This window comes from Apis laboriosa, unplaced genomic scaffold (genome assembly GCF_014066325.1).
Source record: "Apis laboriosa isolate Shangri-la unplaced genomic scaffold, ASM1406632v1 scaffold170_cov151, whole genome shotgun sequence".
NCBI lineage: Eukaryota > Metazoa > Arthropoda > Insecta > Hymenoptera > Apidae > Apis > Apis laboriosa.
In genome coordinates this window covers 1,149,021-1,166,438 of record NW_025222134.1, presented here as the reverse complement: position 1 = coordinate 1,166,438, position 17,418 = coordinate 1,149,021, and the positions used below count along the sequence as shown (strand labels likewise).

At 24.9% G+C, this 17,418-nt stretch overlaps 4 protein-coding genes across 4 annotated transcripts; 3 read left to right on the top strand and 1 right to left on the bottom strand.

Moving 5' to 3' along the window:
• The first annotated feature begins 524 nt into the window (after positions 1-524).
• Positions 525-3,244, top strand: LOC122711397 (protein lifeguard 2-like). Its single transcript, XM_043930148.1, has 9 exons — positions 525-669; positions 792-1,024; positions 1,113-1,166; positions 1,228-1,318; positions 1,407-1,532; positions 1,599-1,748; positions 1,844-1,976; positions 2,765-2,871; positions 3,032-3,244. Exons 1-9 carry the CDS (start codon positions 595-597, stop codon positions 3,242-3,244), a joined length of 1,182 nt encoding a protein of 393 aa, XP_043786083.1. The 5' UTR covers positions 525-594.
• On the top strand, positions 3,209-7,818 carry LOC122711395 (tetratricopeptide repeat protein 21B-like). Its single transcript, XM_043930147.1, has 6 exons — positions 3,209-5,472; positions 5,550-5,866; positions 5,958-6,292; positions 6,362-6,569; positions 6,646-6,959; positions 7,118-7,818. The coding sequence occupies exons 1-6, from the start codon at positions 3,344-3,346 to the stop codon at positions 7,748-7,750; spliced, it is 3,936 nt and encodes a 1,311-aa protein (XP_043786082.1). The 5' UTR covers positions 3,209-3,343; the 3' UTR covers positions 7,751-7,818.
• Positions 7,819-7,874: 56 nt separating this feature from the next.
• On the top strand, positions 7,875-10,957 carry LOC122711436 (malate dehydrogenase, cytoplasmic-like). Its single transcript, XM_043930226.1, has 6 exons — positions 7,875-8,141; positions 8,780-8,922; positions 9,017-9,169; positions 9,342-9,503; positions 10,030-10,236; positions 10,557-10,957. The coding sequence occupies exons 1-6, from the start codon at positions 7,889-7,891 to the stop codon at positions 10,668-10,670; spliced, it is 1,032 nt and encodes a 343-aa protein (XP_043786161.1). The 5' UTR covers positions 7,875-7,888; the 3' UTR covers positions 10,671-10,957.
• A 60-nt stretch (positions 10,958-11,017) lies between these two features.
• On the bottom strand, positions 11,018-16,325 carry LOC122711435 (proton-associated sugar transporter A). The gene is made up of 9 exons (XM_043930225.1): positions 15,631-16,325; positions 14,808-15,070; positions 13,895-14,143; positions 13,423-13,676; positions 13,036-13,149; positions 12,531-12,824; positions 12,278-12,408; positions 11,880-12,054; positions 11,018-11,366 (listed from the first exon to the last, which is right to left on the bottom strand). The coding sequence occupies exons 1-9, from the start codon at positions 15,828-15,830 to the stop codon at positions 11,136-11,138; spliced, it is 1,911 nt and encodes a 636-aa protein (XP_043786160.1). The 5' UTR covers positions 15,831-16,325; the 3' UTR covers positions 11,018-11,135.
• Positions 16,326-17,418: the final 1,093 nt, after the last annotated feature.

Below are 17,418 nucleotides of genomic sequence, written 5' to 3'. Positions count from 1 at the left end.
AATTATAATATAATTTAAAATGAATTGTCTTTAAAATAAATTAAATTACATTACTGTTAAAAAAAGATATATGCATATTGTTACTACTTTATACATATATCACTTGTATAAACAAATTACAATAAGAGAATTAAAGTAACTCTTGCTTTCTATTTCTTTTATCTCATTCAATGATACCAATATTTAAATTTTATATTTATATTTATGTATTATATTTTAAAAATGTATTTTGTTTCTATTATGCATTATATATAAGTGCATTCATTTGTTCATATATGAATTTAGTTTGATATTTTGTATGTTCATATTATGAATCTATATCAGTATTTTGAAATTTTGCATCTAAATAAAATTAAGAAATAAATATCTTTGAATATATATTTATAAAAAATAGAAAGAAAAGTTATATGTTTTGATATTTTTTAAATTTAAATAAAAAATTTTAATTAATTAGAAAATAATTTATTGTACTTTTTTATTATAAATTGATTATATTATACTTTTAATAGATATATTATTTCTGGTGTGATAGACAGTATACAACTATTGATTTAAATATTTCTTAGTCAAAATAATTTCATTGTCAATTATCTAATGGCAGAAAATCAAAGATTTATACCAGGTCCTCCACAATTACCTCCTTTATATAGAGGGCAGAAAATAAAAACAGTGAGTACTAAATTATAACTTATGTTTATATATTTATTTATTAATTATAATAAATTATATATTTATTATATATTATATAATAAATCAATATATTATAATTAATTTATTGATGTTTTTTTTAGGGTCCATATATTACTGTAGTCACTGATGAAATGGTTGCGCAAAGAGAAAGAGAAAACGAACAATTGTATAGAGCTTGGCGCGAGCAACAACGAAGAAGAGAAATAGAAGATGATGAGTACATGGGCGATTTTAAAGAAGACACAGTGAGAAGAACTTTTATTAGAAAAGTTTTCTGTATATTAACACTTCAATTATTATTTACATCTGGTGTCATAGCAATTTTTCTATTCGTGTAAGCATTATAATTTAATAATGTTTTAATAATATCACTTTAATAAATTGATGTAATGAATTATGTTATTTTAATAACTGTATTGCAGGGACTCTGCAAGAAAATTTATGATAATTCATTGGTATTTGTGGATTGTAGCTATGTATGTAAATTTTGCAACTACTTAGATATATTATTTAGTGCATAATGCAGTATTTTATTAGGATATGCTTCGCTATTTCTTTTTGTGCCATATCGTTTTTTGAGGGAGCTAGGCGATCTCCACCTTTCAATTATTTGTGGCTATGTATATTGGTAAGGTTTTTAATTATATTAAAACCTTATTGATTGAATGTTTTTATTATTTAACATTCAATACTAAAAAAAAAAATACTATTTCCAGACAATTGCTATGTCATATCTAGCTGCTTTTGTATCTGCCTTTTATGAAATTGAAATAATTTTGATGGCATTAGGTATGACAACATTAATTACATTAGGAATAAGTCTCATTGCAACATTTACTAAGGTACTTTCAACAAAATTTTATATATGAAATAATAAAAAAGTAAAAATAACATAAATAATCTTACAGTTTGATTTAACCATGAGAACAGGGATATTGTTCATTATTGGACTGGCTGCTATTGTATCAATTTTTGTGTTGATAATAACCTTGATGTTTACATACATTAGATTATTACATATCCTGATTTCAATTATAGGAATGGCCTTATTATCAACAGTTAATATATATTTTAAAAGAATTATTTAATTCAAGTATAATATATTTTGTTTTACACGATATATTTTAGAAATGAAAAAATATTAATTTTTTAGTACTTGTTCTTTGATATACAAACAATTATGGGTGGAAGAAGAATAGAATTAAATCCAGATGAAGTTGTATTTGCAACAGCACAAATTTATGTTGACATTGTATTGTTATATCAATATATCTTAATGTTTATGGGTTTGATGCATCATCAATGAATATTAAAGATAGATTTATATCATATTTCATTATAACTTATCTTTATTATAGCAATATATTTTTTTAAAAAAACTTGAATATCAATAAATAAATTATATGAATTATTTAAAATTGGATATAAAAAATATTTTAACATTTAATCTTTATATACGTGTTTTGTTATTATTAAAATCATTAACTTATTAATAATAAAAGTTAATATATAAGTTAATAATAGTATTAATAAGTTACAAATAAATATTTTATATCATATTTCATTTATATTTTATAAATGAAATTTTTTCTTGTAAAAAAAACATCACTTAAAATCAATTTTGTTGCTAAGCAATACTTCATCAACAAAAGTCTAACCTATTATATATTCAAAGTTTTTATGAAAAAGATATATATTTGTAAATTAAATGAATGTGTAAGTATATAATTAATTAGGATTATCAAAAAACATTTTATTATCAGTATTTTACATGTAACGAATGGTATGAGTTATACGATTAAATTATCGTCATTAATATCATCGAAAATAAAACGAAACAGATTTACAAGGCTATTTTATACAGTACATCATAATGAGAAACGAGGACTTTTCTACGTAAAATTGGATAATGATTGTAAGATATATTATTTGAGAAATTATTATTATAATATATATGTTTTTAATTATTATTTATACTTTCTACTTAAAAAAAGAAAAAATGAAAGAAGCTCGATTTTTATTGTAAATATAAATAATATTTTAAAATATATTTGTTTCTTTTATTTTTGATTAGCAAGAGCAGTACTGCACTATGTATCTGAAGGGAAAGTCTTAGATATGCAAAGGATTAATGTACCTCATAGATATACAGGAAAAGGTTTAGCACGATTGCTTACAGAGGTAAAATTTATTTTTATTATTTTGTACTTTCAAATAAATATTTATTATGAATGAAACCATGAATGATATTATTGAATTATATTTTTATTATATTCTTCATTGTAATATATAATAAAAGTATATGTATATAATATATAATAACAATATATAATCTTTTTAGACAGCATTTACATATGTTATTCTGAATAATTATTATATGTATTTGACATGTGAATACATGCAGAAGTATTATCTTGCAATTAAAAATCCAGATCTTGAAGAATATGTTGTTGGACCACCACATATTTTAGAAGGACCTGATTCAAAATCCTTAGATCCTAATATTATATATGAACTGCCTGATCCAGAAGATTTTTTGATATATTCTTCTTAATAAATAATTTTTATATCATTAGTTATTGAAATCTTGAGTAATTATTGAGTTAAATTATTTATGATTTAAAATTTATTACTGCTTCGTATTGTTAATAAAATGGAGGAGATAGAATATATTACTATAATTGAATGGTTCTGTTATCAATTTTATTATAATGGCATGTTACTTTATTGCAAAGAAGCATGCGAAATATATCCAACAAATGAATGTTTAAGAATTTTTCTAAGTCTTGCATATATGTTAACTGGGAAGATTCAAGAAGCAATTAAAGAAAGTTCGAATTTAATGAATGATGCAGATAATACATTGGCAGCATTGCTTCTTCAAAGTATTGTTTATATGAAAAATGAAAATGTTGAAAAAACTACTATAATACAGATTGAAACAAGAATTAGGGATGAGAAACGAAAATCGTCTTCAAATGCCCTCTTATTAGCAGCTTTGGTATTGCTTTTATCTCAGAAGATTGATAAAGCTAAAGAATACATAGAAAGAGCTTATAAGCTCGATTCATCTAATAAAAATATTCTATTAACGAAAGGTTGGGTGGATTTATTTATTATAAGCGAAAATAACTCGAGCGAACCAAGTTTATTCGAAATTGTACTAGAACAAGATCCAAAAAACGTAAATGCTTTGCTTGGATTTGCAAAATATAAACAACAACATGGAGATTATACAGGAGCAATATTAACATTAAATTCATTAATTGTACGTTATCCTAAATTATGTTTACCCTTGGTTGAAAAATTGTATAATCAACTTGGAATGAAAGATTGGGATCAAGTTCTAGATACTGCTAACAGAATATTATCAATTGACTCGAATAATTTGGATGCAATAAAAGCACATGCATTTGTAAATATTTGCAGAGATGGAAATTTCAATGAAGGATTAAAACATTTACAGTCTTTTTTTAGAAATATGATAGTTATAGAAACAAAGAATATTACAATTTTAGTGAATAATATTCAGTTATTTTCACGAATAGCTTGTAAGAATCAAGAAATTTTAACAGAACTTTCTAAGATCGTTGAAAAAATATTACAACAGCATTTGAAAAATGCAGATCTTATGGTGGAATTAGGAAATTTGTATATTTCATTAGATAAAATAAAAGATGCAGAATATTGGTATAGAAGTGCTGTTCGAATAAATGAATCTTCATTTGCTGCTTTGATGGGATTAGCTCATTGTCAATTTTTAGACACTTCGATCGATGCTTCGGATTTGGCACAACAGCAAATAGATTTTTTGATGGAAATACAATCTAATTCGGTAGACGCAGAATTGTTTTTTATATCTGCTAAATTAAATTCCAATGATTCCATCAAAGCTCTGAATTATTTAAACAATGCAGCTACAATCATACTGGACAATTGTAAATATGTACCATATGGTTACGATTATATAAAAAAATTAAATCCTGATTTATGTTTAGAAATTTCCAAACAACGTTTAATTTATTCTATAACAAATAATGTAACAAATTTTGAGGAAAGTGTATCCAATTACAAAGAGGCAAGTTTATATTTGTTAGAAAAATTATCAGAAGCATATCCTGGTTTAAGTATGGCACAATTATTAATTAGTAAAGCTAAAATGCAGAGTGGAAATTTAGAAGAAGCTTCATATATATTAAAGAATTTTTTAGATAATGTTGACTCATCTAATGCAAAAGCTCATTTATTAATGGCTCAGATTCAAGCATGTCAAGGGAATTATCAATTGGCTTCACAAAGTCTTGAAGTTGGTTTAAGTTACAATTTTAAAATCAGAGACAATCCAATTTATCACTTAATTACTGGTATGGTTCAAAAACAGGCAAATGATATGGAAGGTGCAATAAAAAGCTTTCAAACAGCTATGTCATATGCAGGAATGCAACCATACAAGAGTAATTTAGAAATCTCAGATATTTCAACATCAGATATGGCAATATTGTATCTTGAATTGATTTCTGCTTATGGAAAAATGAAACGATTTAATGATGCAATTGTTATAATACAAGATGCAAAAGTAAATCTAGGAAATACTTCAGAAGAAGGTAAAATATTAATAGGAAATGCTGAATTACTTTTAGAAATGGGAGAATTGGATAATGCCATTGATTGCTTATCTAAAGTAACTCCAAATCAACCTTATTATTTACAAGCACATGTGCGTTTAGCCGAAATAAATTTGAAATACAAAAAAGATCGTCCTGCTTTTGCTATGTGTTTCAGGTTTGTTTTTTATAAGTTTACATATTTTTCATTCTATTTTATATTTTTTCATTCTGTTTGAATATTTTATTTTATAGAGAATTGGTTGAACATTGTCCTGGCCCTAAGACATATAGTATGCTTGGTGATGCATATATTTCTATCCAAGAACCAGAGAGAGCAGTAGAAGCATATGAACAAGCTTTAAAACAGAATCCTAGGAATAAAATAGACATTGCAAGTAAGCTAGGAAAGGCACTCGTAAAAACGCATCAGTACACAAAAGCCATCAATTATTACAGAGATGTGATGAAACAAGAAAACTTTAAAAGCTTAAAATTAGATCTTGCAAAATTATTCATAAAGATGAAACAATACGATAAAGCGGAAACTACGTTGGTCCAGGAATTGCAAGGTACAAAATTATTTTTACTAGATAATATATATATATATATATATATATATATATTTCTAATTATTTTAATAATTTTTTATTCATATTTTAGAAGGTCGTCGAGATTCAGATTTAAAAAGTTTACAAGTACGCACTCAACTTCAACTTTTGCTTGCTAAAACTCGAGAAAAAGCAGATAATGTACAAGGCGCTTTATCAGCATTGAAAGAAGCTAAAGAAAATCAGCACAGATATATGCAACGAATGGGAACAAATTCTAATTTAGAAGATGAGAAACAGCTTTTGGCTAATATTTGTTTAACAATGGCTGATCATTCTTCTTCTTTAAGAGATTATGATCAAGCTATTACATACTATAAGGAAGCATTAAATCATAAACCTACAAACATAAACGCCTTGTTATCTTTAGCAAAGCTTTATATGCAGGTAATTAAAATATATAATTATACATAAATGGTAATCATTGAATAATTTATTAATATTTTGAACTGGTAGACTAATAATTTGGATCGATGTGCTCAAAGTTGCACAGTTCTTTTGAATACTGATCCTAATAATGAAGCTGCTTCAATAATGATGGCAGATCTTGCATTCAGAAAAGTTGATTTTGATTCGGCAGCCTTTCATTTTCGACAACTATTATTAAAACAACCAACTTATTGGACTGCGTTAGCGAGATTAATAGAAGTTTCTCGTAGAATAGGTGAATTATTAAAAATTAAAAATTTTTTTATTTAATTTCTGATGTCTAACTTATTTATAATGACATGAATTTATAGGAGATATGGACGATCTTGAAGAATGGCTTCATCGAGCAGAACAAGAAATGAGCAATGCAAATTTAACAGCCGGTTATTATTATTGTGCCGGTTTGTTAGATTGGCGCATGGGACGACTAAATTCCGCACTTCGTCAATTTAATTTTGCAAGACGTGATCCTGAGTGGGGCCAACAAGCAATATATAATATGATCGAAATTTGTTTAGATCCAGATGATGATTCTTCTCTTTCAAATGAAGTCTTTAATGATGATGATATTGAATATCAGGATTCTAGAACAATGGCTTTGAAAACAGCCTATCGTTTATTACAGGTATTCAAAAAAAAGCAAAAAAAAAAAAAAAACTATATAATAAATTTATAATTTTAGATATATATATATATATATATATATATATATAGTATATTTAATTTAAATTTTAAATAAAATATTGATGAAAGAATTATCCTAAAAGAATTATTTCTATTTAGGATTTGAATCCTAAAGGCAGTCCACACGAAATGCTCACACATAGATTATTAAGTAATTTTTTCCTACTTGCAACAAAACAAAAATCCAATGTTGAAAAAGCATTACAAGATTGTACAACATTAGCTAGTCAAGAAGCGTTACGAGATCATGTTGGACCAGCTTTAGGCATGGCAATGGCTCATATTCTTTTAAAACAAACTCCTAGAGCTCGAAATCATTTGAAACGTGTCAGCAAGAATACATGGACTTTTGAGGATGCTGAATATTTAGAACGTTGTTGGTTACTTTTAGCGGATATTTATGTACAATCTAACAAATATGATTTAGCGAATGATCTTTTAAAACGTGTTCTACAACATAATGCCACTTGTGTAAGAGCTCATGAACTATCTGGATACATTGCAGAAAAGGAACAAAATTATCGTGAAGCTGCGTCGCAATACAATCAAGCATGGAAATATGGCGGAAAATCAAAATTATCTATCGCCTATAAATTAGCTTATTGTTCGATGAAAGCTAAAGCTTATGCAGATGGGATAGAAGCTTGCAACGAAGTTTTGAAACAAAATCCAGATTATCCTCGTATTAAAAAAGAAATTTTAGAAAAATGTATAAATAATTTGCGCAGCTAATAAATAATTATATTTTCATTATAATTCTGTCTAAAAATTATCTCTTTTTGTTTTTTTTAAGTTAAAACAATATATATAAAAAAACAATATAATGCTATGATTAATATCGATATTTATTAAACGATACAAAAAAACAACATGAATTTAGAAAAGAACGAATATATGGTTAATAATTCTTTTCATCAATTATCTAAAAATAATGTTTTGAAAGTAGTAGTTACAGATGGTACAACGGAAATTGCTCGATCGTTTCTATACAGAATACTTACTGATGATGTATTCGGAAAAAATCAATGTATTTTTATCAGTCTCTACGAATTATCAACCAAGACGATGTTTTTGGAAAGCCTTGCAATTGAATTAAATTCCTTTAGTCCTAAACTTCTAAGTGGTAAATGCATGTGCATTTTTATACTTATGCATTTTTTTACTTTTAAGTAATAAATATGATATAAATACTCTAAAGAGATCTATTTAATTTTTAACAAAATATTTGAATAGTAATATATTCGAGTACTATGTTAATCATATATTTGAATGCTAAATTATTCAAATATCAAATGTTTGAATATTAGAATAATCAAAAAGATAATCGTAATTTAATACTAAAATAATCAGATTATTTGTTAAAGAAATACAAAATATAGACGATAACGAGATATTTTTAATAATATAATACAATGATGTATTTATAAGACATTTTTAAAAAATCGATTCTAGAAGATAAGAATACAAAAAAAGATATAAAAAAAAATTGGTTCATAAAAATATCGATTAAGGTTTAATTTATTAAATTATAAGCAATTAAAATTTGTTTTAGATGAAGAAAAATTGAAGTAACTTTCCGGTATAGCATCAGCTTTTCATATTTTGATCTTTCTTCATTTAAGTTAAATTATTTAATAAATAAACCTTAACTGATATTTTTGTATATATATTTTGTATATTAAACTTCATGTTTATTTTAGTCTTTAGAATCGATTCTCCAAAGATATTCACGAATATATATAATATTATGTATATTTATAGGTATCAGTTACAGCAATAATGCTTTCGAATTCAAGGATGCAGATGTTGTAATTTGCATTGGTCATTCGAGGGAATATAATTTCAAAGAACCCGAATACACAGAATCCTTTTTTAAAGATTATGTTCTTATTTCCAAATTTTATGTATTAATTATTATATATTATAGTATTATTTCATTAAATTCAATATATTAAAGTTTTTGAGATTTATAAATCTTTTTATATAATTGTCACACAGGGTCAAATTATAAATAAATATGTGAAAAAAGATGCAAGAATTATTGTACTTGGAAATACTGCTGCTACGATTATATCCAAATATGCGAAATCTATTCCTATTAAAAATATAACTACTTTGTCCATGCTTAATTTAAATATTGTTAAAACTCAGGTATATGTATTATTTATGTAAATGTTTTTTCTAAATTTATTATTGTTTTTCTTTAATTTACTATACAGATTAAATTTAAATATTATTAATATTAAGTTACGATTATAAATTATTTAAAATTAATTTCAATTATTTTAAATAACATAATATTGACAAATTTTTAAATTTTTAGATTGCCGCACGAGCAAATTGTCTTCCAACGGAAGTGAAAAATATAATAATTTGGGGTTCGAATGGAATATATTGTTTTCCAGATTGTAGATATTTATATTTTACCAATGGAAAACCTTTGAAAAATTCTTTAAAAATTTGGATATATAATGATCTTCCACGTGTAAGATTTTTATTTTCATTTTTTCTTAACTTTCATTTAATTTCTTGATTTATTACAACAATATATTAATAACATACACCAATTATATTAGATCTTTTATATGTGATAAATTTTTATTATATTTATTATTTTCATTAATGTTAATATTTTTCTTTTAACAATTTTTAAATTTTTAATATTATATTAATATTAAAATTATTAATATTATTGATATTAAAATTATTAATATTATTGATATTAAAATATAATATTAATATTAATATTAAAAATTTTAATTAAAAAAAGATCTTATTAATATTATATTTAATAGAAAAAATACATTTCCTTCATAAAAGGAAAAATATATTTCCTTTTATGCTTTATTTGAATTTTTGTTAAAATCTTTGCAAATTTTTTAAGAATGAATTGTAATAATTGCGTTAAATTATCATAAGATAATATATTGTTATTATGTGTATGTTGTCGTTATTGTGAATAAAATAAAATTTAATATTCGTTAATTAAATAGTTACGTTTCTTTTCCTAGATTATTCAAAGTACCAACAATAGATCATGCTTAATTAATTCCATAGCTTATGCATTAGCAGAGCACTGTAAAATCTTATGGAATGGTACTCCAGAAAATGAATGGACCAGTATGGGTGTATTGTCCGATCTTTCTTATTCGATTCGATCTGGAATATTTTTTTCTTTTCCTGTAATTTGTAAGGACAAACAATGTGAAATTATAAAGGTATGGGATCACTCATTTAAATGTATGTGTTAGGAGAAATTTATTATTAATAATTGACATAAAAATATTTTATGTAAATTATAAAAAAAATATTTATAAAAAAATATAAAATTATAAAAAAATTCTTCTTCTTCAATTAATTTATGAAAAACTTCATCATTCTATAATATCTTCTTCATTCAATATCTTATTCTATAATAATTTTAAGTTTATTTTTTTTTGTTAATTCTTAATTTTAATAAAAAATGCATAAAAGATAAAAATATAAGAAAAATATAGTAATTACAAGCAAATAAATATTTCTTGTTTTGTTTTTATAGAATTTTGAATTAGATGAATATGTTAAAAAATACATTGTGGATTTAAGTAGATTAATTTTTAGAGAAATCGAAATTGCTCTTGAAATTTGTGGCTTGATATCACACGATGATTAACTATGATAATGACTTACTAATATAAGGTATATTTTTTATCTAGATGGATTGTACTATTTTATTATATTCTTGTAAGTTACATTTATTTACAAATATTCTTGAACTATACAGAATTGTATCTGTATGAATGTATCGTAGATTACGAAGCCATTATTTGTGCATCGTTACCGTTATTATATTTTTACACACAACTTTTTCATTAAAGTTTTTACGGATCTTTCATATTTATTTGAAATTCTTTTCATATATGTATATATAATTAATTGAAATAAATCGAAAATGATGGATATGTCAATTTTTATAGAAAGAAATTCGTGAGTAACGTTTTATTTTAAGAATATTAAAGTCTTTTTAAAAAATATTTAAAAATAATAAAGTTTTTTAGTTATTATTTTTAAAAATAAATATAAAATTAACAGTTAACAGATAAAATTAAATCTTATTGAAAAAATAATAATAAAAAACTCAAAGATCCAGATACATGATCTGCGTTGCAGAAATGGCTCCGCAAGCAGCGAGAGTACTAGCTACATATACCACCGCCGTAGTAGTTCCAGATTTACTAACAATTGTCCCGAGACAGCAGGAGAGTAGGAACTGGGCTAAAAACACCATGGAAGAGACGATTGCAACGTCTGTGCCAAGACCACGTACTCCTCCGCTTTGAATGGCTTCACCCTCGGTTGTTACTTCGAACTGTATACAGAGCCAATTAATTTAATTTATATCCGATATGCACATATATGTTTTTTACATTTTATATTATGCCATTTAATAATATTACTATTTTATTAAATTATTCTCATTGATTCATAAAACATTCATAAAAATAGATGATAATAAAATTTAATGTATACTTATGATATTATTAATTTTTATAAAAATATAAAAATATGTATATTTTTTATGTTTTTAAATTGTTTTTTCATCTTTTTTTTTAATAATTGTTTTTTTAATAAATATAATTAAAATTTAAATTTTAATTTTGTTTTTTGTTTCAAATTATTTATTTTTTTTTATTTTTTTTTTTAAACACAATTACATTTCTATAATAAAAATTTTAATTCTAAATTATATTTTTATATTTTTATTCTAATAATATTTTTTATACAGATAATTCTAGATTTTTTTTTTAATTTTAAATGGAATTATGAATTATTTAAATTTTTTGATTGATTCATTTTGAAATATATTCTTAAGATTACTTACAGTGGATGAAGCATGATAATGTGCAACTAGTAGATACGGCATAGTGAATAACGTGGAATACATAACACCTGCGGTCCATGAGAATATAATCACTCCTGCGGGATGTTTCGTTAATGCCATCATCATCATTCCGGTGCTGTAGAATAGTAAGCCGCAAATGTAAACTCTCTGAGCTCTGTTAAAACAAATAACGCTTATATATCTTTTATCTAGAAAATTATTTTCTTTTTTATCAAAATATCTATATTTATAAAGAATATTATAAAGAAGTTAAGTAAAAAATAAAATAAAGATTATTTTTAGCATATGATCGTATTTTAACAAATAACTAATTATTTTCTTATAAAGAATTTTATAAAAGAAAAAAGAAAAAGGAAATATTAATTATATAAAAATACTTGTAGCGTTCTATGAGTTTCTCGATGACCAGTGAATAACAAGAACAAGATAATGAATACATAGACATTCCCCAGCATCCAAAACGAACTCCACTTTCATATAATTCTCTTTCTTTGGTACCTTCTGGAGCCTGTAATTTACAAATAAAAATTTAAAAATAAAAAATTATGGTAATAAATTTATCAGTAAGAAATAATTATAAACGACAAAGCGTCAAAGAGATATTAATATTAATATTAATATTTCAGATACCTGTGGATTTCCACCATAAACAGCTTCTCCAACGAAATCCGTGAAATACAAGGAATAACATACATGTGCCATCCAACAGAATAAATTAGTTAAGCACACCATGCGAAGACTGTGCGGCATATACACGATTGAAAGAAGATATTCCGTTAATGTGGCTTTTGGATTTCCTTGGATATCTTCGTTGAAACCATGTTTCATGTAATCAGTATTTTGAGTAGTTACATCTGGTATCATTGGTACTTGACCAGCTCTTTTCTCCGGTTCTTGAATTGGAAGGGGTTTAAGAACAAATTCCTGTTTCCCCCAAATTCCAAAAAAACATGATTATTTCACTTATCATGTTACCATTTTATTTCTATTTTAAAAAAAAAAATACTAAGATAAATAATCTTTACGTTAAAAATTATAATTTTGATATTTATTTTTTATTTAATTAAATAAAAAATAATTAATAACTAATGAAATTTAAAAATTAATGATTTTAATGAATAGTAAATCGACTTACGTCCTTTTTAGTAACAATTTCTTGGTCATTGTCTAGGCTGCCATAAGAAACACACTCGTCCGTAGTAATTTTTTCATGTTCCTTTTGCTCGTCCTCTTTTTCTTCACCAGATATCTAAATGAAATTCAAGAATATATATATAACAAATATATACATATATAACAAAATACTTTCGAAAATATTGAAAAAAGAAAAAAAGGTATTAAAACAAAAATTTTCTATTGATAATTTCAAATTTTTTGCTTTTAATGTATTTTAATAGTATATGCATATATACTATTAAAATAATAATTACTAATAACTAATATTAATAATTAAATGAATTTGAATTCAATTAAATCAATATTATTATTACTAATATTGATAATTAATTAATATTAAGCAAACCTTTTGTTCTTGTAAATATTGATATTCCTGATCCTTTTCCAATAATTCTAATGGGATTTCTTTGAAACTGGTAATAGTACAAGAAACACAAATAAGAAAAATAATTGTTATCAAGGTAAAAGTGGCATGAAGATGTCCACCTAACATAACTCCTATTGCCGTAGCGTCCCAATTAATGCCACCTAATCCATATCCCATGAAACCTCCTAAACCCGCCATTATGGTAAATGTACTTAAACCTTTAGCATGATCATCTATAAAAATATAACAATTATGATTACAATTACAATCAATGATTACAATTACAATACATCATAGTAAAAATTATAAATTTATATTAAATTTCTAAATTTAAATTAGTTAAATTTAAATTAATTAAATTATAATATTATTTTATTTCCTCTATTATATTCACTTTATCTCATTCAAAAGAAATAATTAAATATATAATAAACGAGTTGCATTTACTTGCCAGGTACAGTGACGTCGAGTAAATAAGCTCTGGCTGGACTTTGACAAGCATCCGCATCGAAATCGAGCAAAACCGTCCCCAGAATCGTGAAGAAAATTCCCCAAGAGTGAGACGGAGGTTTCGCTAACTCCTCTTTCGCATGTTTCGCCGTGGTTCGATGTCCCACGGGAACTGTATAATTAGTCAATGTAGATGGAATGTCTCCAAACGCGTATCCCATGTCCTCACCGTTCGGTACTAATATTAATCCTTGATAAGCGAGTAAAAAATGCAAAGAGAATGTAATTTTAGATTTTTTTTTTCAAATTGAAAAAATTGTTCATCAATTAATCATAATTAATGATATGAGATTATGAAAAGTTTTAATAATTAATATTCTATTTTCAAGCATAATGAATGGAGAATATAAATTCATTTTTTATTAATATAAAGGAAAGTATGAAATTGTTAATTGTTTGTTGGATTCATATGTTTTTCTTAAACGTTTTCGAAGTTTATCTTTAATGAACGTAATATTGAAATAATATGAACTATAATAGGAGAAAAATAAGTATATAATCACATTTATAAAACATGATTATTTATAATAGAATTTTAATTAGTGTCAATTTTAAATCGTATCAAAAAAATAATTCAATCTATAAAGGAATTATTAATTTTGAAAGAATTAATTCTATATTATTATTATTTCTTTATTTAATTTATTTCATGATATTGAAATTTAAAAAAAAAATATATTTCACTTATATTCACTGATAAGAATAGAATCTTGAACAATATTATTGTTTTCATTTTTTTTTGTTTGTTTTATTTTTATTTTCGAATTTTCTGCAAGAAAATTATCAATGAAAAAAAAAACATATTTGAAATATATCTAAATGTGTATAAAACTGTTTTTTACATATAATTTTACCTATTAAAACTCCTAAAGCCAATAATAGGATGAAGGGTCTTCTTCTTCCATATTTCAATCTGCATCTGTCGCTCAAGCTTCCTAAAATCGGCGTCACGAAAAAGCCAATAAGAGGGCTGAGTGCCCAGACGAGGGTCATATGCTGATGATCGACGCCGATTTTCAATAAAGTTGGTGAAACAAATGCTGTTTCCGCGGCATATGAAAATTCGATTCCCATTACAGCCGCGGATACACGTACCAATTCTCCTCGCGTCTTTTTTCTGGAAAATATTTCAACTTTTAATTTACCTAATTCTTGATTTGTTCTTTTCTATTAAATTAAATAATCTATTGAATACAATATATCTATTGAATACAAATTCAACAAATTCATTTTTACTTTCAAAATAAAATGAAAAAATTAATTGTTATTCTAAAAAAATTTCTTTTTTATTTTTCAATAAATTTGCGATGATATATAATGATATTTTTCCTCCTATTTTAAACAAAAATATTTCATAGAATATTATTTATAATAAAGAAGATTTCAAAAATTTTTTAATCCTTTATTTTATTTATTTATCACTATTATATTTTATATAGCATTATTATATCAATATCAAATTATCTGCAAATATATCTGCAAACATAATTACTTTAGTCATCATAAATCAAAGTAAAAATAGTTTTATAAATATAATTAAAAAAAAAAATAATATTCTAAATAATAATTTGTTATATAATTTGTTTTATTCGTCAAATATTAATATCATAGTTTACTTCGAATTTTATATATTTTTCCATACTTTTGCACTTTGACATTTCCCATAAATGCATATACCTGTAAATATGCGCATAATCGTCCAAAGTTCTCTCCAACTTTGGCGGTCCTCGTATATGATTCAAGATCCCCTCGATCCCTTGGTCCATCGGTATCCCATTCTTCCACTCCTTCCACGCCTCCCATTTCTCTTTAAACTTGTCTCGAACATCGTGCACCCTCCCAGCGAAACCTTCATACTCGTGCAATTTATCCACCATAATTCACGGATCTTTAAAGCTCTTCCTCACCTCTAACAGTTCTGTTTCTCATCATGTCGCGCAAAGAATTTCTCGCATAAAAAGTCCATGAAAAATCGATCGATCACGTCAATCAAAATATACCAATTAACTCTTGCAAAGAAAATTTAAAATCACAAGATAAAGAGATTCTTATTTTTTTTAATCACTTCTGTCACGTATTGTTACTCCTCTTCTTTTTTTTGTCAACGATAAAAGAGATTCTTGGAATAAGATACACAGATTTTTTCTTCCTCGAAAAGAAGGAGAAAGATTAATGGAACAAAAATGTAGAGATTACGATTAAATTTTGCCGATTTATCGCGAATGTTTCTTATATAGGATTGGGGGTGTGCTTCATCGACGAGACGCGAGAAACGACTGACGATTCTGCAAGCTCGCGACCAAGACGAAAGCTCGACCTACGCCTTTCTCCGAGTGGATACCTACTTACTTACCTATAGTTCCTCCATCCAAGTTCCGGATGTAAAATGAGCTTCTCGTGTACCAAGGGAAACCTATTTATCGAGTGACTACTCGTTAGTGTTGATTAAGCTTTTGTTGTTGGTTTGAGATTTAGTTGGCAATTCTGCTTTTGAACAGGAGCATTGGAAACGTTGGATTTCATTCCAGATAAATGGACAATAATTTTTTATGAAGATATTAAAAGTTTTAGAAAAAGACGTAAAATATGAAGAAACTTTAATATATAGAAATGTGAAAATAAATGATAGAAATATTTTTCTTAAAAATAGAATGATTAAAGTTTTAATGATACATAAAAATTCAATATTAAAATATTCAAAATTTCATTTATTTTTCACATATATAAATATGTCTTTGTCGTAATGATTAAATAAAAGATATTTTAAAGTCATATTTCGCCACTCTTGAAATAATTTTAAATTGAATACTAGAAATGATCTATTATTAAATTTGTACCAATTCCAACGGAGAATATATTATTATATCGCCGATATAAAATATAAATAATTTCACAGAAAAAGATTGAAATAAAATGTCATATGCAGACATTTTTGATATGAATAATCATCTGTATCGAATCAGTTTTTGTCTTTTCCCTTCTGAACAGTTACTTTTATTCTTGACACGTAAGTAAGCATACAATGTTTACGCGTGTAAGTACATGGAAAGGTTTTCAACAAAGCTTTTCATCGTTCATCGTAGATGTAATTTCCGTCGCGGAAATTGCACTTTGTCGATTCTCTCTTTTCCACAAGGATTTTCGATTCGATTTACTACTGGAGGATGTTCTATATTCTATAGCCTCGCAGTCAATAGTCTATTTTATTATATCCTTAGATTTTCTATCATTTTTTTCTTTTACACACATCATATACTTGCCTTTTTTTTTTTTAATATTTTAAAAAATTTTTTTTCAGATTTTAACACGATTACGAAATTTACAAAAATTTATAAAATTTTTTTTTTTTAATATACTGTATTTTGCGTTTTGTTCTAATTTATTTCTGTATTTCAACGATAAACAAGAAAATAATTATAAGAAAGTATAATATTTTATATTTTCTTTTTAATATTTTTAATTTCA